The sequence below is a fragment of the Trichogramma pretiosum genome, unplaced genomic scaffold, assembly GCF_000599845.2.
Source record: "Trichogramma pretiosum strain Unisexual culture from Peru unplaced genomic scaffold, Tpre_2.0 scaffold20, whole genome shotgun sequence".
NCBI lineage: Eukaryota > Metazoa > Arthropoda > Insecta > Hymenoptera > Trichogrammatidae > Trichogramma > Trichogramma pretiosum.
In genome coordinates, this window is record NW_019641696.1 from 1,501,829 (window position 1) to 1,529,274 (window position 27,446).

Here is a 27,446-nt window from a genome sequence, read left to right on the forward strand (position 1 = left end):
GATCGCTTCGTGCTGGCAGCGGACTTACGTAAGCTCTCGAGCACGAGCGCGCAAGCGGCAATCTCCGCTTCGCTCCGCGCGTTAGTAGCTCCGATATTATATACAATATATATATATATTATATGCAGCTCCGTAGCAGCAGACCAAGCCACGAGGCACACGTGCGTTTGTGTACATGTTGCTGCTACTGCTGCTGCTGCCTGCGATGTTGGGCGCCGCGCAAAAGTAGCCGATTCATCCTGTACACAGCTGAGCTGCGAGCCGGTCGTCGTGTAGTAGTAGTAGTGTAGCATTACAGCAGTAAAGCTACAGAGAACGACGTCGAGCGCCGCACGAGCTACACGCGCGAAACTACCATACCTATATGTGTATACGCCGATTTATTATATATATATATATATGCTGTATCGTCGTTGCTGTGTGCGTAGTAGCGGTGGTGGTGGTGGTGGTGGTGGTGGAGGAGGCGCGCAGGTGTATCGTATACGTGCGACGTTGTAGCCTATAGTAGTAGTGGTAATAGCTTAGCGCTGAATCGAGCGGTAGTAGTAGTGGCAGCGACTCGACGCACTGCCAACGAGCAGCAACGGCGCAGTTACTATATATACTACCACTATATGCTACTATACACCGACACGATCGTCGTATATAGCGAGGTCGTCGCGTATAGTCGCTCAAGGTTGCGCCTTATATTATATAGCAGCAGCAGCACGCAGTGTAGACGGACTATATATCGCGGCTCGTCCGCCCGCCTCGCTAAAGAGCGCAGCAGCAGCAGTCTGTGTATATAATGTATTATAGCGGTGACGCAATCGCGCCTCGTTTCACGCAGCACGGCACGCATCTCTTCAGCTCCCTCGTCCTCTCTCTCTCTCTCTCTCTGATCGTTATAGCATTTATTACGCGCGAGAGAGTCCCGCGCGACGACCGATTTAGTTGCCGTGCGGTGGTAAAGGAAGAATAAGAAGAAAAGGAGTGATCCCGACGTCATCGTGCTCCAAACTACTATTTATGGGGGGTGCATCATCGAGTAGCTCTCCTTTGACGTTAAATAGACAAGGTACTCGTGTGAGAAGACCCGTCGAAGCTACTACTAATTGCCCATGTCGATACGGCCAGCTACGCGTTTCCTGCGTATACACACACACACACGGTGGAACGCAGGGTATTACGAATCGGAATACGGAGCAGCTTCCGCGAGACGCTGCTGCAACAATAGCTCGCGCGCTGGACCCGAGATTTGCGGGACTGTCCCACGGTGCTACTGCCGTACTGCTGCAATATAAGACTCAAGACTATGCGTGTGTGTACATTATGCGTCGCTCGCTCCCTCGTGTGAATGGACATCGTTATATGCACGCGGCGCTTTTCTTTCCTAGTACTATATATAAACAAGCACGAGCGGAAGAACAGTACGCCACATACAGCATCCAGAGAGAGAGAGAGAGAGAGAGAGAGAGTGGCGATTCGCGCGTTATATAGTCGAGTACAATGAGAGACCCGTGCGCGCGCGCTCAAAGACAGAGAAAAAGAGAATGAGAGAGACTGGTCACCAAGAGTCTGCGTGTGCAACTGCTCGTTTCGTGAATACACATAGCTGCTGCTGCAATGGCACAATCCTGCGTTTATATACAAACACAATGTGTAAGCAGCCTCTCCAGCCCCCTCATTCTGGTTCATTTCTCGATTACTCTCGCACTCCTCGCTATTTTTACCCATTCACTTATGTATATACAACAAATTAAAGGATTCTGCCACCACCACCACCAACGCAGTGTGTCGTTGTTGCCTTATATTCACGCTGTACTACAACGTCTTGGAGAGCTTCGGGGATAAATAGTGCCCCGTATTTGCTCCGAAACGATGAAATAAAATGTGCGCGTATATAAGTATACGCGTCGTCGTCGGGTGCTGCTGCACGCAGAAGAATATAGATGACGGTACTGCGGTGGTGGTGCCGCTCGCTCTCTGATCGGGACCAAGGCTGCTGCTACTGCTGCTGCTGCTGCTTCTCGGTCCGGGCTATTTTCAAACTTATACCGTCTATATAGGTATACCTAATGTGCGTATTGTGCGCGATGTCGAGATGCGAACGCAGATCGTCGATCTGACGGCGACGGCGACGGAGGTGGAATGTTACATGCGCAGTTCCGATTCATTTTTTATAATTCTCTCGCTAGGCTCTTGTCACTTTCGAGGCTTTTATATTTTTGCCATTTTGTTTTGTTTTTTTTTTCTTTTACTGATTTAATATCATCGATCGTTGGTCAGTCGGTTGGTGTGTATGTGTGTAGATAGAAGCTACAACGACGTCACTGAAAACGATGCACGCACCTAGATAACTGGTTCAGCTCTCTCTCTCGCCCTGATGTATGCAAATTCGTCTCGTGCGCGGGCGCTAATGATTATTTCAGCGGCAGGCTTGTGTCTGTGTCGACATTCCCCCCCCCCCCCCCCCNCCTTCTATGCCTTTATTATTTATTAATCTTATACAGAAGCACATTTTTTTTGCCGTTACTTGGGTCGCGAGTCGCTCTAGTCGTGCTCAAATCGCAGCGAGCTCCGAGATAATGTAACGCGCGCCGCGTGTGCCGCGGCGGCTGAATTATAATTCATACCTGCACACGGTGCACAGTGCACTGCCACGCGATGATGATACTGCACAGCTCGTATATTAAATGTACGAAGCTCGTGTGTTGGCACTTCATTCATTATTTCCCTCTTATATTATCTCTATATATACCCGATGTACAGATATAGGCAGTGCGCGGCCGCGCGTCGCCTCGCGTGCTGTTATTATGTTGTTGCGCGCATTTATATGCCATGCTCGAAGGGCCAAACGGCAAACACACACAACTCGAGTTCCGGAAATTTGCAAAAAATCGAATGATTGGCTCCCTTGTACCATACGTGCGTGTTTTCAATCAACAAGGAGGAATGCATGCGTACTCCGTTTGTGGAGAAGTGCCGCGCGCGCCTCTCTGCCTATTTATAGGACCTCTTTATAGCAATTCTGCCGCGCACGATCAGGACGTAAACAAGATTAATTATTCCGTATATATATATGTATCTGTTTCTGTTTCTGATGCTGTTGCTGTTGCTGCTGCTGCTGGTGCACGGGACCGCCGGCCGGGCCTCGTTTCCTACTACTATATACTAAGGCTGTCGTATTATTTGCCGCGCGCGAAGAGATGAATGGCCTCTTCGTTATCTAGAGTATGTGCCACGCTGCGGATTCGTCGCGCGGCTGTTTTCGTCGGCTCGATATACATATTTATAGGTATCTCGTGCAACAACAGAGCATCGGCAATAGAGCAACAACAACAACAGCAGGGCCAAGGGCCTCGTGCGAATTGGGAAAACAACAAGGCGCGTGAATCGGTTTCGCGTTCGGTTCAGTGTCCTTGCTCGTCGCAGTGGTCGTATACGTCTCTTTTTGACTTGTTTGTTGGCGCTGCTTAGCTTCTTCGGGCCCAAAAAGAGACGCTGTTTATTCTCTTTATATCCTTGTGTTATATACCTATTCGCGATGATCGGCGCGTGCGATCGACGAGCATAGCTCCATTCTATTCTAGATCTAAACAAAGCGGGCTTCGACAGCGGCTTTAAGGCGGCTTATAGTCGGCGAAGGCGCTAGTATATATATGGTCGGAGCGATCCACGGTTGCGTGTCTCTCGTCGGTACACATAAGCCGGCTATATGTATACGCGCGCGAACCTCCTGGAAGTTTGTTTACCAACACTCGCACGTGCATTCCAGCGCGGCGCAGCACCGAGATCGCAGGCAACAGACTGCTGCTGCTGCATATGGGCAATTATGTTTTGCTCGTCGCTCGCACCGTTTGTTGCCCCTTGGATCGCTGCGACTGTGTGTGTGTGTGCGTCGTGTCCGTGTGCGCAATGTTGTTGTGTACATCGCGCGCTTGTTTGGGCCGCCTCTCCCCAGTTTCACGCGCCACTGCCGCGCTCGGCTTGTTTTTCTCTCTCTCTCTTTTACTCTTTCTTACTCTTTTTCACTTGCTGCTCTCCGTATAGTGCGGCTGCTCGCTCACTCGCGCGCGTCCACTACTACACGCTCTGCTCCTTTCTCTCTCTCTCTCTCTCCCCCTCGAGGCGATGCCGGTGCTACGGCGACTACGGCGGCTTCGTAGAAATCGGGGCCCTTTTAGCCTCGCGTGCTCACCGCTATTATATTCGTCGTCGTCGTACTACTACTACTACAGGCAGGCAGCATATTCGGGGTTGATGCCCCATTGTGCGCTATGTGTTGTTTAGCTCGCGCGTTCAAGGCTTACTCTCTCTCTCTCTCTCTCGCCTTGCGTTGTTTTTCCTCTTACTTATGTACTGTCTTGTGTAGCATAATACACGTACTACGGGGCGGCTATTTGCATCGAGAGACGCGCGCGCGGATTTTAAGTGCGAATTTTGAACACACACACACACACATGATGAGACACTAAAACGATCTCGAGACGCATACACACTCGTTATAAATACCGTGTTTGTTGCTGCTCCATAATAAGAGTCGCGCAGCAGCAGCAGCAGCAGCAGCTTAAATCCGATGAGAGCCCACAGGTGGATTTATCGGTGCGCGCAGTTAGCTCAACAGGTGGGCCTCGCGTCGTCGTCACCGTCGCAGCCGCTCTTCGGTGTGTCCACACTGGTTATATTATATGTATCTACCGCCATATACCTATATATATCACTGTCTGTCGCTCGCGCGGCAGCATCACAGCTCACAGCAGCATGTGCTGCGCTATACATAACGATGGAGATGAATCGATCGCGTGCGCGCTGCGGTGCAGTACGCGATGCAGCAGCCCGCAGCTATATTCGAGCGTCCATCTGCGTATGGCCTAGGCTCGTAGTATAGTTAAGGGGGGGGGTTATGCGGCTCAGATTATCGAACTTCATTTTCTCGCGCGCCAATTTTCCCTTCGTCTTCGAGTCTCGAGCTTTTGTGTATATACACATAATAAAAGAATAGATCGGGCCGCGCGGTGGAAAACGAGTTTGCCGCGCGCGATCGCACCGAGAGTGGATTCTTCCTTCCTGCCATTCGGAGTAGTTCCCGCCGCTCGCTTTTCTCTCTTCTTACACCCTTCGCTTACTTTTGTTTCTTCACATAAATCTATAAGTTGCGCGTCGATAATGATACAAATATCATTCGTGTATGCGTGTATGCCGGTCGAGCCCCCCTGAGTACACATATACGTGTATCGAGTGACGCCCTTTTGCGGAGAGTTCACCCTTCCGCGTGCACCGTACGTACAGAGAGGCGCCCCCCACACGTCCGCTCTCATAATCGAGCGTCTCCGAGACGTTACCGATACAGTAGAGGTAGTATAAGCTTCGAGTCGCAATCGCATACGAGGTACGGTACGTATACGTCGCTAGTGTGTGCACTGGTGCGATCGATCGATCAGTCAATCTTCTGGTCCTATACCGAAGCTTGTGCAGTGCACACGCACACACACACACAATCGATTATGTAGGCCAGAGCATTACATCACGCATACACACAGAAGAGTACGCTGTGCGCGAGATAGGAGTAGAAACATACGCGCGTGCTGTATACGGTATGGGCGGGGGCGGGCGGGGGCGACTCAGTCACTTGGCACGCTCGACTGACTCGTCGTCCTCGACGTCGCCTCTCTATATCAGCGGCAGCGGCAGCTCGAGAAACGTCGAGCCTCGTAGGGGGATGAGAAAGACGAGAAGTGTGCGCAGCAGTACTAGTACCTCCATCCTATTCACTCGCTCACTTATACGATCGTTCGGCTCGTATCTTTGCTCTCTAGACGAGAGAGTGCCTATGTATATAGTATATACATAGTATACCAAGCACATTCATACGGTTAGAGCCGAGAGCTGTAACCAAGTGCGGCTACAATTTGGTTATCTATCGGCGCCCAACTCTATATAGCGAGCTAGCTGGTCGGCCCTCGCGCGAGGAGGAGCTGGAGAGCTCGCCGCGCCGCTAATCGAGTGTAAAAAGTCACGCTGCGAGTTATCGCCAGGCAACTCGTAAAAAATCCAGTCCTCCGCTTCCTCTCTCTCTCTCTCTCGGTTCAGCTCGGCTCAGCGCTTGGCCAGCGATCTACAACTACTCTACTATTATATGGCTCTCGATGCTGCTGCTGCTGCTGCTGCTGCTACTGGTCGATCGGTAATTAAGTAAAGGCTAATAGAGAGAGAGAGCAAGAGCGAGTGGATGCTTCGACAGTAGCAGCAGAGAAAGAATTAGAGGCCGCCGCGCGAGCAAGAAGACTTATCGGTCAAGGGGGGAGCTAGCTAGCTACTATAGGTATAGCTTCGAACTCCGTGCAGTTTTTCTATTATATATATCTATATATATACGCGCAGTAGTAGTAGTAGTAGTAGCTGGGGGGTGAAGCTGCTGCCGAGCGTTTAGAGGAGCTGCTGTATCTGCTACCGAGGGCTGCTGGCTGCGGGGGCGTCAAGTGGCGGATAGACTAGGACCGGGTTAGCTCTGCTGCCGTAGAGCTCTGGCTGCGGCGGCGGCGCCAGAGAAACGCCGAGGCCTGTGTGCAGCGAGAGAGAGAGAGAGAGAGAGCCGCGCCGTAGCCGAGCGAGCATCCGCGCCAACGCGACGCCAGGCGCCACCAGACTTTGGGTTTCAGATTAATGGATCATTTTTCTTCCGTCGACTCGGGGCTCTCTCTTTCTCTGCTGAGCAGCAGCAGCAGCAGCCGCACCTATATAGTCTAGTATGTGCAATGCATAGAGCTGCTACTGCTACACTGTACTATACTCTCTCACTCGCAGCAAAGTCTTCTCTCTCTCTCTCTCTCTCTCCTCCTTCTTCTTCTTCCTACTTCGCCCTCTTCCTTCGCGAATTTCCTACTTGCGGAATGTCTGCTCGAGTTTTACGCGCGCGGCGCTAGAGCTAGAGACTTTGTGTGCTGCTGCTGCTAGCTGCTAGCTGCAAAAGCGCGCAACTTTTCACCCGGCGTATAACGCGAAGTTGCAAGCCCGAGTGAGAGCAGCCCCGAAGAGAAAGAGAGAGAAGAAAACTCTACCTATCGATTACACACTCACTCTTGTCGTCGTCGTCGTCGTCGTCGGGAGTATACGCGCGCCACCGAGAAAGACTACAAGTGCTCGCTCTGCATTTTTTCCTCTCACTCTCTCTCTCTTTCTTTAGAGCTACAAAGCAGAAGCGGCAGCAATCCGGAGATACCCGAGCGCTGATAACCAGACACCGTTCTTGGGTGCGCGCGAGCTCGCGATAGCTAGCTATACGCGCGCTCGCGGACTCGCACCAACATCAATGTAATAAATTGATGAGCTTGAAGCCCGCCACCTTATCGCGTACCTACTTAAATCGGAACTATTGTCTCTGTATCTCTGCTCGTATGGAAATAAGTTCACTTATAGCCCTGCACCCAACCACTCGCGGTATTCCTCCCAAAAAAATTCGTCCGCGTCGTTCCGATCGACCGACCTTTCTTACTTATACTCTTCTCGTCTTTTTGCCGATATCGCCAGCTAGCTCGTCGCTCGTCGCGCGAGCTGCGATTGCGTCCGTCAGCTAGCCGCAGTCCTTTCCCGATGAGTCTCGATACACACGCGTACACCAGCTATTTATCGAGCACACTGTGCTACTCATGGCGTGACCGCGCGCGTGTGTCTCGTATATATATCTGCTGTACGTACGTATTATACCTCCTTCCCTCCTTTCAGCAGCAGCCTCGGGATCGACTTTGATAAACTTTTTCTATATACTTACTTAGCTACTCGCCGCAGCAGCAGCAGCAGCAGCAGTATAGAGTAGAGTCTAAGTGCGCGGAGCCATTGTCCGACCTTGTTCGCGCGACGCCGACGACGACGATCTGCCGATCGCAAAATCCAATTCAATCTCCGAGCGAGCCTTACGTCTATCTATATACACTTCCGATCCGTTTCGCTTATAATCTCGAGCTTCGTGGACTTTTGTTTCCCGACGACATTTATACACTATATTCTATATTGCGTTGCACGAAAAGGCCAAAGAGTAGAGAAAGAAAAATAGTAGAAATGTATAACCGAGTCCTCGATCGCGTTAGCGCCGATCGGATCAGGAGACGAGCGAGGGTGCGTGCGTGGTCGAGGCAAAAAAGTAATAGGGCAAAAGAAAGAAGAGGTCAAAGGAGCGCGACATCGAGGCCAATGCCTCGTACCGCTGCTTGGGAGGGTCATTGCAGAACGAAAAGGGGTGCTCGATCGACCGTATGTATAGCCGCGCGATGATAATGTTAATGAGCTATGTACACCACGGAGGAGACGCAAAAGAATTTTCGGCTCGCGCCCATTTATGTCATTTTGTAAACACATCGCGCGTCGATTACGAACGTTATTTTGGAGAATCGATCGCAGATCGTGTCGCGCATAATCGCGTGTATTTTTTATTTACATCGTGTTTATGAATTTCAAGTAGCTGCGCGCGCGCGCGATTTATTTTTCAATAATTCACTTTCATTTTTTTGTACTTTTTAATTCGTTCGCGCATACAATGTATCGGTATACATGCGTATTCGAGAAATATATAAAGACGAGAGCCGCTCGAGCGCGCGCGTGATTATAATCGAGCCGCTCGCGATGCGCCGCGCGATCTGCCACTCGCCGTTGTTGTGCTGCTGCTGCTGCTGCGGGGTTATCCGCATCGCGTTATAGCCACGATCGACGCGCTACAATCTAATCTTATCGACGTTTATATAAAGTACGAGAGTCGAATTAAACTGTCGTCGATCGGCTTGTACATACATATTTTATATATATTTTTTTTTTTTTACATCGACTGTATGTACTTAAACGCACCGTCGCATTTACGCGATCGAAAGACTCGAAAACGAGGAGAATCGATAAGAAAGATCAAGAAGAGAGAAGAAGAAATTGCGCTAATTATCGGGAGAGACTTGGCGCAGAAGAAAGCAGCGGCTCGAGTTGCGAGTTCCGATCGACGCGTCGCGCGAGCCGAGCCGATCGATGCACTTTCGAGGCATTTCCCGATGAGCTTGCACTATGTAATTACATATTTGCAAGTCTACGCATACAATGTACGGATAGCGGCGCGTAAAAAGTGCGCGCGGTATCGTCCTTCGGATCAAGTGCGAATGTACATTTCGCCTTTCTTAAATTGCTCCTTAATTTTCGATTCGCGCGAGAGCCATATAGTGTACACGAGCAGACAGCACAAACTTTCCATTGATTCAAAAACCGCAGAGGATCGAGCTAGATTTTTAAGCAATCTCACAAAGTACGTCGATCGCGTGTATGCATACTAATTTTTTTTGTTTCCTTCTTACAAATTTTCATCCCGTATATATATACACGCCCCGTTTTCTTTTTTGCTTCTTCTTTCGGTATTACATATACGTAAGCGCGACGAAGATCGCCTGCGCTGCAATCCCAATTGGCTCAATAACGCTTGTATATAATACATAGTATTTGCGAATTATTGAGTGCGACGACGACGTTGACAACGAAGCGATGTTCGTTGCAGCGGTGCCCCTCGTCTCTCGCGACGCAGTTGCACCCGTTATTAACGAGTTGATATTCTATTTATTTATCGCTGCAGCTTATACACTGTGCTGCAGCAGTGGCATCAGCAGCGAAGATCAGAGATTCCCTGACTCGTTTCGTCGTCGTCGGCGCGCTTTTGCATAAACTGCAGAGCCAAACTGCGTGTAGCATAAAAGTCTCCAAAGTCCGATGCCGCACGCGATAAATCTCTGCACCTCGTGCGTAAAATTCCATCTCTCGCTCTCGGTCAGCCGCCCGTGTGTGTGTGTGTGTGTGTGTGTGTGTGTGTGTGTGTGTGTGTTGGTAAGAGATCGCTCTGCTGCTGCTGCTCGTCGTAAATAATAGCCAATAATTGCGTGCGACACTTTTTTTGCTGCTGCTGCTACCCACACGTGAGCACGCACGACCGCACAACTCTTAAATACGAGTGCAAAGTGATAAAAAAATAAAGATGGAAATAAAAATAAAAGAAAAATAAATAAAAATGCTGCTGATGATGATGATGATGGAATTGTGTGTTATGAAACAACGTCTATACACATTGCAATTGCGTGCGTACATACACTTAACACGTTATCGTGTGGCTTTGTTGCTGCTGCTGCTGCTGCTGCTGCCTGCGCCTCTCTCATTAATTCATGTATTTAATATCGTATTTTAAAGAGCTCTCTCGCGAACGAGCGAGTAATAATCGCGCCTCGCCGCCACCGCCGCTGCTCCAAGGTCGAAAAAACGTTTATGTGTGTAGCAATATACGCGCAGCTCGAAAGAGATACATAAATTCGAGCGTTTGTGTGTGTGTGTGTGTGTGTGTATACTCCTATGGTCATTGACGCGCGCCGCGAGGCTCTCGATAGACATTTCATTAGACGCCGATCGTGTATATATATATAGCTGCGAGGACATCGTGCGCGACGATGAGGAAACTTTTTCGAGTTTGTAAAACTCCGGCTTTTTCGAAAGCTGCTGCTGCTGCTACACGATGATCTCGTTTTTGGGACACACTCATTATACATTCGCGCGCGTTGAATGTTTTGTTGTGTGTGTGTGTCCCCGCGATATTATAACGCAGAGATTCTCGGAATGATCGATGCAGCTACGCGACGAACTCGCAAGCTGCGCATACACGCGAGCGACGACGACGATGATTCTCTGAGCGCTCGAGCTATACATCGAACACAACTGCGACTGCTGCCTGCGCCAAGCCGCGCGATCTGCATGAGAAATGAAGTGGCATTAGCCTTGATTCGACTTTGTGGCAGCAGCAGCAGCAGCGGCAACGGCAACGGCGGCGGCGCGCGTGTAAAATCTCTGTGTAATACGTCGCCGTGTCCAAGATAGCGTGCCGAAGCAGCAGCAGCAGCAGCAGCAGCTATAGCAACTCGCACATTGTGTTGCATAATTCACCGAGCTGCTGAGTACAGTAGTATAAGTAGTAGGGAAAACCCGCCGCGCTCTCGTACCAAAAGAGTCCGATGATCGTCGCTGCGCGCGGAAGGCCTATACACATGTGCGCTGTATATATTCCGCACGATGTGCAGGCTATAATACGACGATTGAAAATCATTTATTCACGACGAGCAGCAGTAAGGCAGTATATTGCCGATATGTCGCGTAATTGCAGCTCGTACGACAACACAAAGTCCGCAAGTTGCTGTCCCCCCGCGCGAGTACTTTTCCCTTCAAAGTCGAGTGCGTTGTTGTATGGACAGCTCCCACGCATACTTACACAAAAGCACGTATACGCACGCGTCCACGCGCGCCGCGAGCTTAATTGGCAATCTTATCGCGGTTTTTTCGTCCAGGCGAGGATGTGGTCTATTATATTATGCAGCGCATATATAGCTCTCTCTCTCTCTCACATGACCGAATATTGTACGTATCTCGGCTTATTATATACGTACACTTTTGGCTAGCTATCAAACGCCGTGACCCCTGGCCCGATAAGGAGTCAAAGATAAGGCTGCTGCCGAGAGAGAGAGAGAAGATGTGCCTGCCTTACTTTTATAATAAGTCGATACGAATCGCCCAATGACTCGGCCGTAATTTCTTCCTTCCTATATCTCTCGCTCTCTTTCTTTCTTTCATCGTGACGAAATAATAATATATTTATAAACGCGCTTATGAATTGCGTGATTGCAGAACTCGATCCGGCACAATCTCTCGCTGCACAATCGCTTCATGAGGGTGCAGAACGAGGGCACGGGCAAGAGCTCCTGGTGGATGATCAATCCGGACGCGAAGCCGGGCAAGTCGGCGCGCCGACGAGCCACCTCCATGGAGACGAGCAAGTTCGAGAAGCGACGCGGCCGCGCCAAGAAGAAGGTCGAGGCCATACGCAACGGCAGCGTGGGCTCGAGCAATCTGCAGGCAGCGGCGGCCAGGGCCGCGGCGTCGGCGGCCGCCGCGGCATCCTCGATCGCGGGAGGAGCGGCGGGAGGCAGCGGCGGCATCAACGTGAGCAGCGGCGCCGACGAGGATCCGAGTCCGCACAGCAGCGCCAGCGAGGGATTGGACGTGTTTCCCGACAGTCCGTTACAGACCACTTTTCAACTGTCGCCAGATTTCCGGTGAGTCCGCGTTGATTACTGGTAAAAAAAAGGATATTTTAATGCAGATTCTGTGTAAAATCTGATGTTAAATTTGAAGGGTTTGAGACTGGGTTTCTGGTTCAAAAATGCATGAAGATTTAACTGAATACAATATTTTATTTTTTAATAAAAAAAAAGGAATAAAAAAGATTCAATTATCTATTTAAATTTAAAAATTGTGATTGAGACCGCTCAAATAATTCATTGAAATTCAATCATAATTGAAACCAACATTCACCACTAGACGGCGAGAACCTTTATTTGTAAATCTGCAAATGGTAAAGTCAAAATAATTGTATGAGTCGAAGCAACGTTTACATAAATTCAATCGTTCGGATTTAAAAAGATTCATAATCGTACTTTTTCATAGGTCCGAAAGAATAACAATTAATGAGATATGCGTAAAATCAAAATAATTTTACATAAAATCCCATTGATCTTTGCGGAGGAAAAAGCTTCGTCTACTTTCACACCAATATTGATGGAAATATTTTTAAAAGTGTATTCCATTACACAGTATAAAATTTAATGCTAATTTAATGTAAAATCACACATTAAAATTAAAGTAACAGATACCGAATTTTATTGAATGTGTTTTTATTGCTGTAATTTATTATTTTTTTTCGCGAAAGATGCAAGAAAATGCAACGCAAAAAAGGATTCATGCAATTCCATGCTCGAATTTAAACACATCCATTGAAAATTAATATTTTAATACTGTTTGAGTTTTTGCGTTGATTGTACAAACGATTTAAAAACACAAATTAACTATAATTAAATTCAGTCTCTACCACTAGATGGCGAATATACCTTTATATCTGTAAATCCGCAAGTGTCAAAGTCAAAATAATTTCATAAGTAAAGCGCGATTAGGAATAAATATAACCTTCTATATTCTTGAAATGTTTGATACTAAAGATTCCATCTTTTCATCTGGGTACTTTTTTGCAGGCCGCGCGCTTCGAGCAACGCCTCGTCGTGCAGCCGACTGAGTCCCATTCCGGCGGTGATCAGCGAGACCGACTGGCAGCCGAATTACACGTCGTCCTACAGTCCGGCCGAGGCGCTTGCCGGCAATCTGGCCGAGTCGATGAACATCGCCTCGGGCGCCTACCAGATGTACCAGACCTCGCCGCCTTCCACGAGCTCGGCTCAGCAGCAATCGACGCAACAGCAGCAGCAGCAGCAAACGCAGCAGCAGCAGCAACAGTCACAAACTCAAACTGCGCAGACGAGTCAGCAACAACAGCAACAGCAGCAACAGACGCAGCAGCAGCAGCAGCAGCAACAGAGCCAGCAACAGTCGAACGGCCAGACCGGACCGCCGCCGTCGTACTTCGAGGCGCAGTTCCAGAGGAACAACGGCGCGAGTCTGTGCAACAGTCCGACGGCTTATCACCTACCGCCCACGCCCCAGTCGACCAGTCAGCAGCCCAGGTGTCCGATACATCATCTGCAGCCTTGCAGCTGTCAAATGGTAGATAATTCTCTCTCTTCTTGATGATTTTTCGTATATATTTATGTTGCATGATTATAAATTTTTTGTACATCGCAGCAATCGAACATGAACCTCGTTTCCTCGTACCAGCAAAACGACGCCGTCTCGACTCCAGTCAGTCAAGCCCAAACTGCGGCGATTCAGCAATACTTGATGCAGCGACAGCAGCAACAAGTCGAGCAGCAGCAGCAAGTACAGTCGCCGAGTCAACAACAGTCACAGCAGCAGCAGCAGCAGCAACAAGCGCAAACGAATCAGGCGCAGCAGCAGCAGATCACGCCACCGGACTCGCCGATACCGAGCACGATGATGGGCCAGCTGATGGGCGCACTGAACAACTCTAGCATCCTGGACGACCTGAACATCAACATCGAGAATCTGCAGGGCTTCGACTGCGACATCGACGAGGTCATCAATCACGAGCTCCAGCTCACGGGCAAGCTGGATTTCGGCCCCGTGGGCCTCGGTCCGTTCCTGGGCAACGGCCCCGCGACCGGCAACGGCATCCCGGAGACCGGCGAGGCGAGCTTGGAACAATTGGCCGCCGAAGCCCTGCAGCATCATCATCTGACGACGGCGGATCTGCTCCAGCAGAACGGCATGATCGTGACCACGCAAGCTCAGCAGCAACAGAACCTCGTTCAGCAGCAGCAGCAGCAGCAGCAGCAACAGATGCAGGTGGGTAGCAACGCGGCAGCCGCGGCGGCCGTGTACGCCTCGAGCCAGGCGGCGACCCCTGCGACGGCCAGCGCCGCGGCCGCCTCGCCCTCCTGGGTTCACTAGCACTGGGTGCCCCTGCCCTCGACGCCACCGCAGCTGTCGAGCGAGCAGCCCAGGACTTACCAGGACTTGGCTAGAATCAGGCTCTCCGGTAAGTCCACTTCACAAGCAGCGGAGCATTTTGCGAGCCAACGCGCGCAGCGGGAAGGTCGATGGTGGTGGTCGAAAAGCAGCGCATAGCCTTTGCCTCGAGCGCGCGCGAAAAAAATCGATCCTCCCTCGCTCCATTCCCGGGGAGAGTTGCTTGCCGCGCGCGTATCCATACACGTTTATTAAAAAAGATAGAAGATTGTACGTGCACATACGGGGATTGAAAGCGCGCACTTTTTCTACAAACATCGCAGCGTGGTGGGCTACTACCAACGCTGCTCTACGCGCGCGCGCTTCAGAAAGAAGTAATCGAAAAACACGCTGTAATGTTGAGAGAGGGAGAGAGAACTGCACGCACGCAGAGCCTCGGGTGCTAATAGCCCGAGTCCCGCGCGCGCTTTTTTTCCTCCCTGCGTAGCAGCAGTGCTCCTCTCTCTCTCTCTCTCTCTCTGCGCAAGTTCAAATATTTTTCTCAATTTTTTGTTTATATCTTTCCATTCGCGTTAAATACCTACAGCAGCAGCGTGCGAGTGGTATTTCGATGTTGCGGTTCTTCGAGCTCTCCCGAGCGTTGTGTGTCGCGTTTGACGGGAGGAAAACAGCCGCGCTCTGTGTGAGGCACACGATAATGGTAAACATGAAATTTTGTACCGTGCACTACTGCAAGGGGGGTAGGGGGGCCGGCGCAAGGAATGCAATTGATCTTAGTCGTGCTGCCAGAGTAAGAGAGAGATAGAGAGAGAGAGAAAAGTCACGCGAGGGGAGTTAATAAAAAAAATAAAGGAGACTCGAGCGCACAGAAAAAGAAAGAAGTCTTAGGAACCGAGAGGTAGAGAGGACTCAATTATGGTTTTCTTCCGCGCGCGGCTTCCGAAATTGTTATACGTACACGGAGAGAGAATGAGAGTAAACGAACGAACGCGGGCTTCTCGCAGAACGCGGCGCGCTGGAAGTGATTCGCGGGGTGGATATAGAGGTAGGTAATATCGATCGACCATGTACTTTTGCTCTGGCTCTCTTTTGTGCCCTCTTCATCGCGCGCAATTTCCAACGGCAATTTAGTATAGTGGAAGCATGAGTAGCAAAAGCAGCAGCAGCAGCAGTAGCAACAGAGCGATCTTGACTGCGGTTATAGTATAGGCAGAGAGAGAGAGAGAGAGAGAGAGAGAGACGACGACGACCTTGCTGAATATGCATGAATACGCAGCTTAGTCGCGTCCCGCAAGCCAAGCGCGAGCCAAGACCGAGAGAGAGAGAGATAGAGAGAAATTACACGGATCGCGGCAATATTATATATTATGTATCTCTTTGAATACGCGTGCGTGCGCGACGCAGCGCACAAGTAGGCCGCGAGACGTCCACGGTCACTCCCGCGAGCTGCTTTAAACGCGCGCTTCTTACAATGATCTCTTTTTTATATCCAATATAGTATAGTGTAAATTTATAATAATCATGGCGATGATTAATAATAATAATAATAATAACAATGTACGATAGGCTCACCTCGCCGCTGCGTAGTACATTATAAGATGGCGTCATGCAGTCGGTCGAGCGAGCGGCCAAGCCGCGCCGCAGCAACCGGTCGACCTCGTCTGGTAACCCTCGTGCGATGCAGGAGACGCCGCCGCCGCCGCCGCCGTTGCCTCCGCGTGCGCTTATCGTCGTCGCGGCGCGCGTATAATAAAGAGCCGGTTTTCCCCACCTTTCGAGGAAACAAGACATTATTACGTTTCTTACGCATACACGCGCCGCAAGTACGAGCGAGCGCGTCCTTTAACACGACAGTTTCGTGCCCCGCGCGCATTTATAAGGAATTATGTAAATGGCGCGTTTCCCGTTCGAGAACAGTAGAGAGGAGGTGGAGGAGTAAGAGGGAGTGCGTAGTGTGTATATAAGACGCTAACGCCTTGATTGGTGACAAACGTTATTCTAATAGATTCAAAATGCTCCAGGGCTCTCTCTCAGGCTCTCTTGTCTCGTCGCCAAAGCGGAGCAGCTCTCGGGCGTTATTATGCTAATATGATTCGGTCCTGCAGCTTCGTCCACGCGCGCGCGTTTCTTCGTCGTTGCGTACTTTGTGCGTTTCCGCGTTTATATAATAATATATATAGAGGAGAGCGATTATCGAAAGCCTCCTTCGTGCAGTCAGCTGCGCCGCGACTACTAGCGGAGCAACACAAGGGAGGAAGGAAATGAGCTAAAGAGCGAGAGAGAGAGAGAGAGAGAAGCGAAACGCGCGTGTATCGCCAAGTATCTCTGCCAAGTAGCGCGCTAGTCCAGCAGCAGCAGCAGCAGCACTTGTTGCTGCTGGCACGCGCGTTATTATATTGCCAACTGCTGCTACGCGGAGTCGCGCGAGCGAGGAATCGCAAAACGAGCATCGGGAACAGACTATCCGAATAATCTCGGATAGAGAGCTGCGAGCTTTTTTGCAAGCTCGCGCTCGCAGATAGAGAGAGAGAGAGAGCAACAAGCTCCTCTCTGCGCCCGTTGCCAAACGTATTACAGAGATCGAAGAGGCGGCGCACGCCCCTAGAGAGAAAGAGAGAGAGAGAGAGAGAGAGAAACGAAGCTACTGCTGCCGAACATCGCTGATAATTAGCATTGGCTCGACGAGCTCGATGAGCCATGGAGCTTTCGCGCGATTAGCTCAGCGAGCTTGCAGCAGCTGAAAACTGCCTGCAGTGAGCCGCTCGGCTCGAGATAAGGAAACTGGCTCGGCAAGAGAGAGAGAGAGAGAGATCGGTGGCTCATCGGACAAATCGCATTATGTGCTGCCTGCCCGGCTGCGACTTGGCTCGAGCCGCGCTACTCATTCTTCTTTCCGTCCAGCTAGCTAGCTACTCCTACAACTGCTGCTGCCGCTGCTGGCTCCTTCTTCTTTTCTGCCGGACGATTGTTTGATGATTTAATTTATACGAACAAACGAGCTGCCGCTACTGCTTCCTTATTCGCTCGCTAATCTCATTCTGGGCGAGCTGGCTAACTAGCCCCTTCTCGAAAGAGAGAGAGTACAGTATAGAGCTTTTCTCTGGGCTCACTGCGATCGGTCCGTCGGTCGTCGTCGTCTCTCTCTCCGGGGCGACTTTTCCGAAAACGTCCGCGTCGTAATATTTCACTTAAGCCCGAAAGAAGGAGAGCAACAGCAGCAGCAGCAGTAAGAAGAAGAAGAAGAAGTAAAAGAAGTATAGAAGAAGATGAGGAGAGGGTGGGAGAGAGAGAGGGCAGTAAGTCATTCACGGGTAGTTAGAGCTTGCAAGCTCGCAAGCTCGGCCTCGACGACGACGAGTGAGCGAGCGAAGGGAAGAAATCCAGGGCAAATTATTTATGCACAGAGAGAGAGAGAGAGAGAGCTTTCGTGCATCGTCGTCGTCCTGTGTGTCCGCGCGCCGTCGCGAGCTTTATACATACTTATACATAGATAGATAGATATAGAGAGGATCGACGACATTGCGCCGCGCGTTCCCCGTTTCTCGACCGAGTCTCGGTGTCATCGGTTCGAGAGCTCTGCTCTGCGGAGCAAGTAAGACGACGACGACGACGACGACGACGACGCGATGACGCAGTCTTATATTATATACATACATATTGACGGCGGTGGTGGTGGTGGTGCGCGGCGCGTTCATATGTGCGATAGCACTTGAAATATCTCGTCGCCGGAGCCGAGAGAGGAAAGCGAGAAACTTTGGCCCACCAGAGGCTCTGAGAATGTTGGTGGTAGTGGTAGTTTTAGCGTGTGCGTGGTATAGTAGTCGCCACCCACGGCAGCAGCAGCGTAAGCTCCGAAACGCGAAAGATGCTGACGCAAGCCACCGCCATAAAGATGGCTCGCTACGACGAGAGTAAGACAGAGAGAGAGAGAGAGAGAGAGAAAATCTACGAGGCAAGAAGGGAAGGGGCGCAGAGAAAAGCAGCAGCAGAACTTTTCTTCTTCTTCTTCTTCTACTTCTTCTACTTCGTTCCATCGCTGCTATGCCGCACACTGGAAGCAGCAGCAGCCGTCGTTTTTGGTGATGACCGACTGGTACCTCGAGGTGGCGGACTAGACTCTTTCTCTCTCTCTCTCTCTATCTCTATCTCGCGAGCGCAGAGCACATAGCGCCTTAAGCTGCTGCATCGAGCTCCGCTAGCTCTGATCGCTCGAACTCTCGCCTATATCTTAGCCTCCACTGCTGCTGCTGCTGTCTCTCGCTTTCTCTCTCCCTCTCGGCGTCCTCCTGGCGCCGAGACGGCGCGTCGCCGACGAGCACAGCAACGCCGCTCTCTTTTGCACAGAGAGAGAGAGAGAGGCGCATATAGCTGCTCTGCCTCTCTTCTCTCTCTCTCTCTACTATGCGACGTCGTTGTCGTCGTCGTCGTCGACCGTCGACCGTCGTCATGTGTATAAATACATGTATATCCATACAGCGTGGTGAACAGATAATGTGCACGTGGATAGAAAGAGAGAGAGAGAGAGAGAGAACGACGAGTCTGCTGCTGCTGCTGCTGCTACTGCTACTAGTGCAGCCGTTTCTATGCGAAAAATCGCTCGGCGTTTTAGCGATGAATTTTCTTTTTTTTTAATTTTTCCCAAAAGCTCGCCACGCACCCGCGCGCGTAAATAAGCCGTGCAGTAGTAGTACGTACTGCGAACGCGTTGATCGTAATTTTTCCTGCTCTCGGACAGGCTTCGAATCGGGGGTGGAGTGAGAGAGAAAAAATCAGCGGCCGCGCGCTAAACCGAACCCGTTTCGGGGGTAACGAGCGACAAATAGCCAGTAGTAGTAGTCGTCCTTTTTTTCTATATCCGCGCGCTGCACCGCGACCTATGTGCAGTACCAGAGAGCGAGAGAGAGAGAGAGAGATCACCAATCATGCGGCATCGTGGATACATACATTTATGCAACACTCGCGCGCTCGCTTTTTTTTTGTAGGCGAGACGCGCGCGCGGAAAAAGCCCTACTGTATAGTACGCCGCGAGAGAGAGAGAGAGAGTCGAAAACGTCGTCGCGGCTGAAAGTCATATACGTAGTCGCATTTCTCTCTCTCTCTCTCTCTAATGGATTTGCCACACTCTCTGGGGTTCGCAACTTGCGCAAAGCTCCGTTGTATTTAATATCGCGTCGCACGTCGGGCTACGTTACTATACCAACGCCTCGTGCGCTTTTTTTTCGTTTTTTTCTTTTTTTTTTTTTTTTTTGCTACTATAAATACTTCTAAAACCAATCGATAACGAACATAACTCTAAATTTCGTCGTATTTTTTTCTACGGACATTTTTGCAGATGAACAGCCGATGGTGCGGGGGCCACAATTTGTGATAAGAAATCGAACGAGCCGCGACAACAGATTGAGCCGCCAGCGCTACACGTACAACTACAGCAGGAATCTACGCTGATGACGACGACGTAGACGTAGACGACGATATCACGCGCCAAAAAAGAAGAAGAAGAAGGAATAGCAAGCAGCATCGTCACGCACACGGGGAGCAGCGGACACATTCATTTGTGCAGAGAGAAGGGCAGCATCACGATCAGCTGTGGCGCGAGACGAGAAGCCTACTTTCGGGCGCTTCGCTCGCCTCGCAAGCTCTGCTGCTGCGGCTGCTGCTCTCTTCCCCCATGTACACATGCGAGTACGAACGTGTATCATACGTAAGCTCGAGCCAAATTATAATACATATTATGTGAGTGGAGTAGCGCGTCGTGTATCCGTACGATGTCGCACCGCTGCTGACTTGGCTATCGTCTCGTACTCCAACCCGATGATACGCCGAATACGATTTCATTTGGACGACGATGCCCTACATCATCGCACAGATGATGGGCCGCTGCTGCTCCGCGAGGAGGGTGCGTGCGTGTCTGTGTTGCGTTCGTAGCTTTTTCGTGTGTGTATGTGTGTGTAGTATAGGCGCGCTTTTTTTCTGTTCGTCGACTCTGTTCACACTACGTAGGAATTATTTAATGCTATTTAGGTCGTATACTCTGAATATATGTTACGTTATGTTATTATAGACATATTATAGATTACCTGAATTATGTTGAATCGTGCAAACTACTATTATTATATTTTATGTTTATTGATTATTGCCTAATTTTTTAGATATCGTCTACCTATTACCTATAGTGTATCTTATACATTATATTATTGCCTTTTTTTCATTGTTGTTGATGAAATCGTTATCGCATAGCAATATTTACATTTAGACATGTAAGCATTGATTTACATTATTAAGTTTACAATCATGCTCCTTATTAATTGAGATTCTATATATATTATGGTTTAAGATAATCATTAATACCATGTTACTATATATTGTAAAAGCAGTTACGTTTCGTCGTGCACTCGAGAAACGAGATGAGTTATCTTTCGTTCGAACGCGCGTTGTTTGCCGTTGTACAATCGACACAACCGGTCATGCCATTGAACAATTTTTGATTTGCGTACATCTACGTTTTTGTAAGATTTTTTTTATTGTACACGTCGCAGACGTATATAAAGACGATGCAATTATCGCCATCACAGAAGGTGGAATGATTTTTTTTGGGTGAAAATCATTACTGCGGGCATTTTTTGTTCTATCCTTTTCTCTCTTTTTTTAACTTGCATATAATACGAAAAATAGCTAACGAGCAGAGCGACAGACGCATATGCGTCGGTAGTAGGCCGAAAATCTATAATCTTATAGTCATCTCGCTCAGCCAAGGTCAATACCTATACGATGCGTGTGCGAGCGTGCGCGCTTCGGTGCGTATGTGTGTGTGCGTGTGCGTGTGTGTGAGTTTGTTGGTACATGTGTGCGTGAACAAATCAATAAAGTTTACCATTGTGTCAGAAAAGAGAGGCCGTGCGCTGAATATACTCGAAAAAATCGTTTGCGCGCCTCTACACGTGTGTGAGTGTGTGTAAAAAAGACGTGTGTACTTTGTCAAAAGTACTTTTACCTACGTGAACGATGCTACTCTGCGGAATCAATCGTTGAAATTGCGAGATGCTAATGAAATATAGATATGCATTATATTACGCTACATCGAAGTCCTATGTGCGAAAGAAACACACACACACACAACTTTTTAATCGACAATAATCTCTGCGAAAAAAATCATATGAATTTTTGTAAATTCTTAAATTTACTCGAGAATAGTTACACTATGAAAGTAAATTAAAATAAGTATATTGCTGTATTAATGGATGTTTTAACGAATTAAAAAGAGGCGCGAATGCATTCAGAATTGAGATGCTTTGCATCAGGGCAGACCCGCGGGCGAGTACTTGTTAAAATTGTGTTTGCGTAATGTAATCGAAAATTGATACTTATACATGGATTCGAGCTTGCAAAAGAAAGTAAAAAAAACGTAGTGAACGCGGAAATTTTTCGAGATTCTTATTGCGCACAAAATGTAAATATGTTTAAATCAAAAAATGCTCGAAGATTGATGCCGTAAAATAGCGTACGTACTTGTATGACTGGATCAAATGATGGATGCGATGCAACGCATTCTTCAATATCAACTATTACGCGCGCACATACACGTAAATGTTTTATTAACTAATTTATGCTATAAGGGTTGTTATACGATGACAATAAAAGGTTTCATGGCGAAAGCACGGAGTAGTCAAATTTTGCGCTTGCTTTGGTATAACCGGAAATCCGAATCATTACGATATCCGTTTAGGACACGCACACGCGCATAGCATAAAATGAAATAGGAAAATGCATACGATATACATACATACTTATACATACAAATAATTGTGATCGCGGGAAACGCAGAGGAAAAAAGAGGGGCGTTCGCTATAAACGATGATTACCCGTCATCGTCAATGATAATTCAATAATCAAGGCAAGTTAAATCTGGCTATTACCCGGTGAGGCAACGTTAAGCACTTATTTATAGGGAAAAATGTTCCCTGCAATCGGTAGACAATCATCATTTTACCCTAGAAAATAAATTATACGTATCACACAGACATATATACAGACACACGTACACATACACGTGTACACACTCATATTTAAACTTAGCATTTATTATAAGCTTATACACAACGTAGTGAATTAAAACGAGCCATACATAATATTTATCGATTAGGCCCTGAAGAAAAGATATAAACGAGACGGACACACAAGACAACATTTACACACATACACACACACGTATATATTTATTATTATTGAAATGAGTGCGTACACAACGAAGACTACCCCAAAAAAGCCAAAAAAAAGCTCTCGTGCGCACACGTCTGCGATAAGTAGAAAGTATAATCTTAATGTAGCATCAAAAAAATGTAACAAAATTATATAAGACTTTGTCAATTCTCAATGATTGTGACTGAATTTCAAATTACATCAATGGTAGTAGACGTCTCTATTATTAAAAAAAAAAAAAAAGCTGCGAGCGCCTTTTCACTATCTTAATATATTCATAGCAATCAATTAAAAAACGACGTACGAGCTTTCACGTAGATTTTAGAGAGCCTCTGCCAGTGTATGTAATAATAAATATATCGACGGTGCGCGACGAAGGAAAGTAAAAGACGTTTGTGGCGATCTCGACAAGGGGCTGCGTATTATATAGACACGAGCCACGGCGTGCAAAATCAATGTATATAATGTATGTGTATGTGTGGGTACGGAGTAGCACAGCCCCTCTCGTCGCGTTGAAGACTCGAAAGAGACTTTTGTAAGTTTTCCGTCGCAAGCGCGCGCAATATTTGACTTGTGCGCGAGCACTTACATCATTTATTAATAACACACACATGATGTCTGTAGCAAAGCTTAAACGGCTGTGAATGAAAACGATTTCAACGAAGGCCCTAAACAAAAAAAAAAAAAAAAAAATTAAAATAGATAAAATGAAACGAAGCAAAATTGTGGAATCAATTGTAGTAGAGACATGCATGCCCATCATAGATAATTTTTTGCACACAATAGTGTCGTGGGTGTGCGTGTGTGCGGGCGCCTCGTTGATGTTTTATTATACCCGTATATAAGACAACGAACTCTCTGTCTCGCTTCGTATATATTATTCTTATATATTAAACATGTTCTGCGTGTAAAAGCGATCAGAGACGATCCAAAGCGCAATTAGAGTGTGACCTTTGGCCTGCTGCGTGCGAGTAGTTGAAGTAGTAGTAGTATCATCCGAATTTCGGCGACGATCGGTCTGTTGTTGTTACCGTTGCTGCCGTCGTCGTCGTCGTCGTCAACGTCGTGGGTAATTGTTACACGTTGATGATGCATGAATTAGGTGAATGTGTTCGCGTGTATGGGTGTGTTTGAGTTTGCGTGTGCGTACAAACACCATTGGCTTGACCTGATGCCAAATAAAAAAAAATCGCGTCCGAGCTGCAATGTACATTTATTATTATATGAGATGCCGCGCGCGATTAATTTGTATATCATTTAATATGTACCGTGTTATTCATCTTTAATCGTTTAACCGATCCAATCATTTTTGGCAAATGTGTTCATGCGTATGTACGTGGAGAAGAGTCGTGCGAAAAAAAACTCAAACCTCTGTATGTGGCGTTAGAGGAAAAAAAAAGAGAACTCTGGCTGGGTACCATTGCCCGAACTCTCATTGTGCGACTCATCTCTACGTATGTATTTTATTTCATACGTAATTATATTTTAATTTATTTGTATCGTCATATTATAAATATAACGTCAAAATGATTTTATTTAAGTTTACAATTATTGTGTACATTTGATGAATTTTTGTTGTTGTTTCTACGGGATATAACTACTCTGTATGCGTGTATGCGTGGGAAAATTGCCGCGTCGAAAGTTGTGAGCACGAGAAAAAGTTAATTATAAATATAAATATTAATACACAACGATGCACGAGAGTAAAGTGTATATGTCACGTAACCGTTGAAGCTCTAACAATTATTGTTCCGCGCAGCGACTACGAGGGGTCGAGAGTTGATATTAAACCCCATGGTTGTAAGCTGTGTGTGCAAATGCCGAGAACCCGTGCGAGCGATTGACTCTGACTGACTAACTGTGCGCGGCTTGAGTATCGGAAAACGAGAGAGAGAGAGAGAGAGAGAGAGAGAAAGAGAGAGTTGAGAAAGTGAATTTGTACATTTGTAGAGATATTACAATTAACATATTATTATTATGGTTATACACGTATCGGCATCGCATTCACGTTCGCTTATATGTCGATAATGATGACGATGATATAAGTAACGCGATCGACCGTACATGAGTGTGTAATTTATAAATAAAAAAAAATTATACATATATGAGAATATGAAAATATCTACACATAAAAACATATAAATATATAAATATATATATATTAAATAAACGGGTTGTATAGAAAAAATATACACAAGCTGATTTGTCATTTGCAAAAATAATCCTGCTTATCCTCGAGACGCGTTCCTTCGATCCATACAGCGAGAGAGAACCCCGACGGAAAAAAATTCCTTCAAGAAAAAGTAAAAGTAGCAACTAAAACCATCATATTGAATTGTAAAATGTAATAAAATGGAAAAAAATGTAAAATTACTAGCGATTTCGCATGGCCAATGCATTAAAAAAGGCAGCAGAAAATCACATTTTTCACACTTTTTTACATTTTCTTCAATATGCTATCCGCGCGCGATCGCATCGGCCGCAGCAAGTGATTTTCGTGAAAAAAATGTATTAATTTTCATGAATAAATAAGACAAATTATGATGGATATATATATCTGTGGTGGAAAGGGAGAACCGACCAACTCCATTTTTCATGTTTTCGAGAAAAACGTGTTTAAAGTTGCGTATGAATTCGTAGCTAGACGCAGGTGGCTAGAAGTCTGTAAGTATGGTATTTTAACATACTATGAGGTATCTTTTGGGCCATGTATCTATGAAATCGAAAGGTGCACTAGAGCGTGAGCACGAAGCAAAAAGTATGGACTTGGTCGGTTTGTCCGGGAAACGTTTGTGCGACCAAGTCCACTGGTCGCGGAAACTGATGACTTTAAAATGAATATTTCTCCATAGTTTTGTATTGATTACGTGTTATTCATCTTCTGACTTGAAAAAATAACTCCTAATCAATACGATTGTGTCGAGTGGAGAATCGAGACGCCGCACATCACTAGGCCGCGACGCGCCTCGGAGTGAGCCAATTGTCGCACTGCGATAGGCCGGTATAGCATCCAATGACGCGAAAATTATACTTACACGTCGTCCGAATATTATTTTCTATTATTTTAAACAAAAGTATATTCCATTACACGTTGTGGGTCTCGTTCGAGGTGGACTTGGTCGGTTTGACCGGTCACCGTTTCTCATGAAATGGACTTAATCGGTTTGGCATTGTTCTGTACCAAGCGATTGACGCGATTTTCGGCCATTCAGACACTTGCACATCAAAGTTGACACTAAATGTACATGTTTAACGTCATAAACTCGATTTCGAAAAAAATGGAGTTGGTCGGTTCTCCCTTTCCACCACAGAATATACAAAACCAAATTCAGTCATCTCAGTACTCCCCAGTACATCTATGATGATGTTATAAGGCTTTCTGCTGCATTAGAGTGAATTCAATTTTTTCACGAAAATCACTTGCTGCTGTCCCAAATTGTATCATTTAAAATTATTATTACCGAATTTTATGTTTTTTTACACTTTTTTAGTTTTTCCATGTAACTTTAATAAGCCTCATTCATAGGTTTTTCATCTCTCTAATTATAGGTAAACAAATGTAATAAACTGTAATAAAAAGTAAATAAGAGTAGAAAAAAGTATCACATGTCCGAAGTCGTTAGTAATCTTACATTTTTTTACTTTTTATTACAGTTTACAACATTATTATGCACTTTATTAAAAAAAAAAAAAAATGTTCGCTGGGGAGTATTTAAACGTTTATTTTTTAAGCGTTCCATCGATCATTCGTCAGCCGAGGGCGGCGCAGTATAGTTATATAGTGCACAGACCACCTGTCGCGTCGCGCAATTCGTCCGTGCCCCGCGAGTGATTCGTCTATATATTATATATGCGAGAGCTTGCAAGAGAGCTTTTCATCGTATACAACGGGAACGTACGCACGAGCCACACGATGCAATCGATACAAGATTAAAAGAAGAGGCCCCTCTGGCTTGCCAGCGTCCGATATCTGTTTAAATATCTATATACTACGACTACCAAGCGCATGTGCTGCTGCTGCTGCACTGCTCTCTCTCTCTCTCTCGCTTAAAATGTAAATTTTTCCGTAAAGTAACTTTGCCCCAACAGCTGCTGCTGCTGCTGCTGCATTGGCCATAGAGAGTCAAGACGAGAGCGACTCGCTCTCGCCCTCTCCCGAGCGCGCGCGCGTCTCGGGACTTTCTTTTAATTCAATTAGCCGAGAAAGAGCCCCCCGAATCTTTTCCGCTCGACTATTCAGTCGAGTCGTGTACATCTATATATATATAAGCTATATATGTGCCGCTGTGCTGCGAGCTTCGACAATGAGGCACGCGACTGACTCTCCTCGTCCTTTTCCTATACCTTCCCTCGTCCCTCCCTCGCTCGCTCGCATGCATAATGCGGAGCCGCAGTAGCAGAGCTGCTGCTGCTGCTGCGTGTGAAATTTTTTCTAAATTAAATTCAACGGCCAGCTGACTACCGTTCTGATTCCGAGGGAGAAGAAACGGGAACTTGCGAGGATCCTTTTTTCCTTCGCTGCGCGTGTCTACGACCGACGATCCTCGCTTTACGGACGATGGATTTTTGCCGCTCGACTATCTTTTTTTTTTTTTTTTCGGGTCAAAAAGTGCGTATCCTGCGCACCGTAAGCTCGAGCTGTTGCTCGATCCCGCAGCCCTTCCGGCCACGAATGCTAGCGCACGGTGAACTTTATTGTTTACTTCGAGTACATACTCGCGTTTCAATATTCATAGTCATGTAACTTCCGCAGCTAGATTCGAATTCTCGTGACACATATTTTCATAGATATCCAGTCGAGCGCAGGCCGTGAGAAATCCAATAACAATGTTTATACGGAT

The 27,446-nt window shown here is 47.3% G+C and overlaps 1 protein-coding gene across 3 annotated transcripts in view; it reads left to right on the forward strand.

Moving 5' to 3' along the window:
* Positions 1–23,298, forward strand: part of LOC106656552 (forkhead box protein O) — a 38,486-nt gene extending 15,188 nt beyond the window's left edge. The window contains exons 2-6 of one of the 3 annotated variants that reach the window (XR_002763603.1): positions 11,662–12,089; positions 13,062–13,587; positions 13,666–13,800; positions 13,831–14,479; positions 19,742–23,298. Coding sequence is in view for 1 of the 3 variants with exons in the window: in XM_023462129.1 (XP_023317897.1) it covers positions 11,662–12,089; positions 13,062–13,587; positions 13,666–14,286; positions 19,742–19,777 (1,611 nt within the window). In the remaining 2 variants the exon portion in view is untranslated. Of the gene's footprint in view, positions 1–11,661; positions 12,090–13,061; positions 13,588–13,665; positions 14,480–19,741 lie in introns of all 3 variants that reach the window. The other 2 variants (XR_002763602.1, XM_023462129.1) reach the window with 2 other exon arrangements.
* Positions 23,299–27,446: the final 4,148 nt, after the last annotated feature.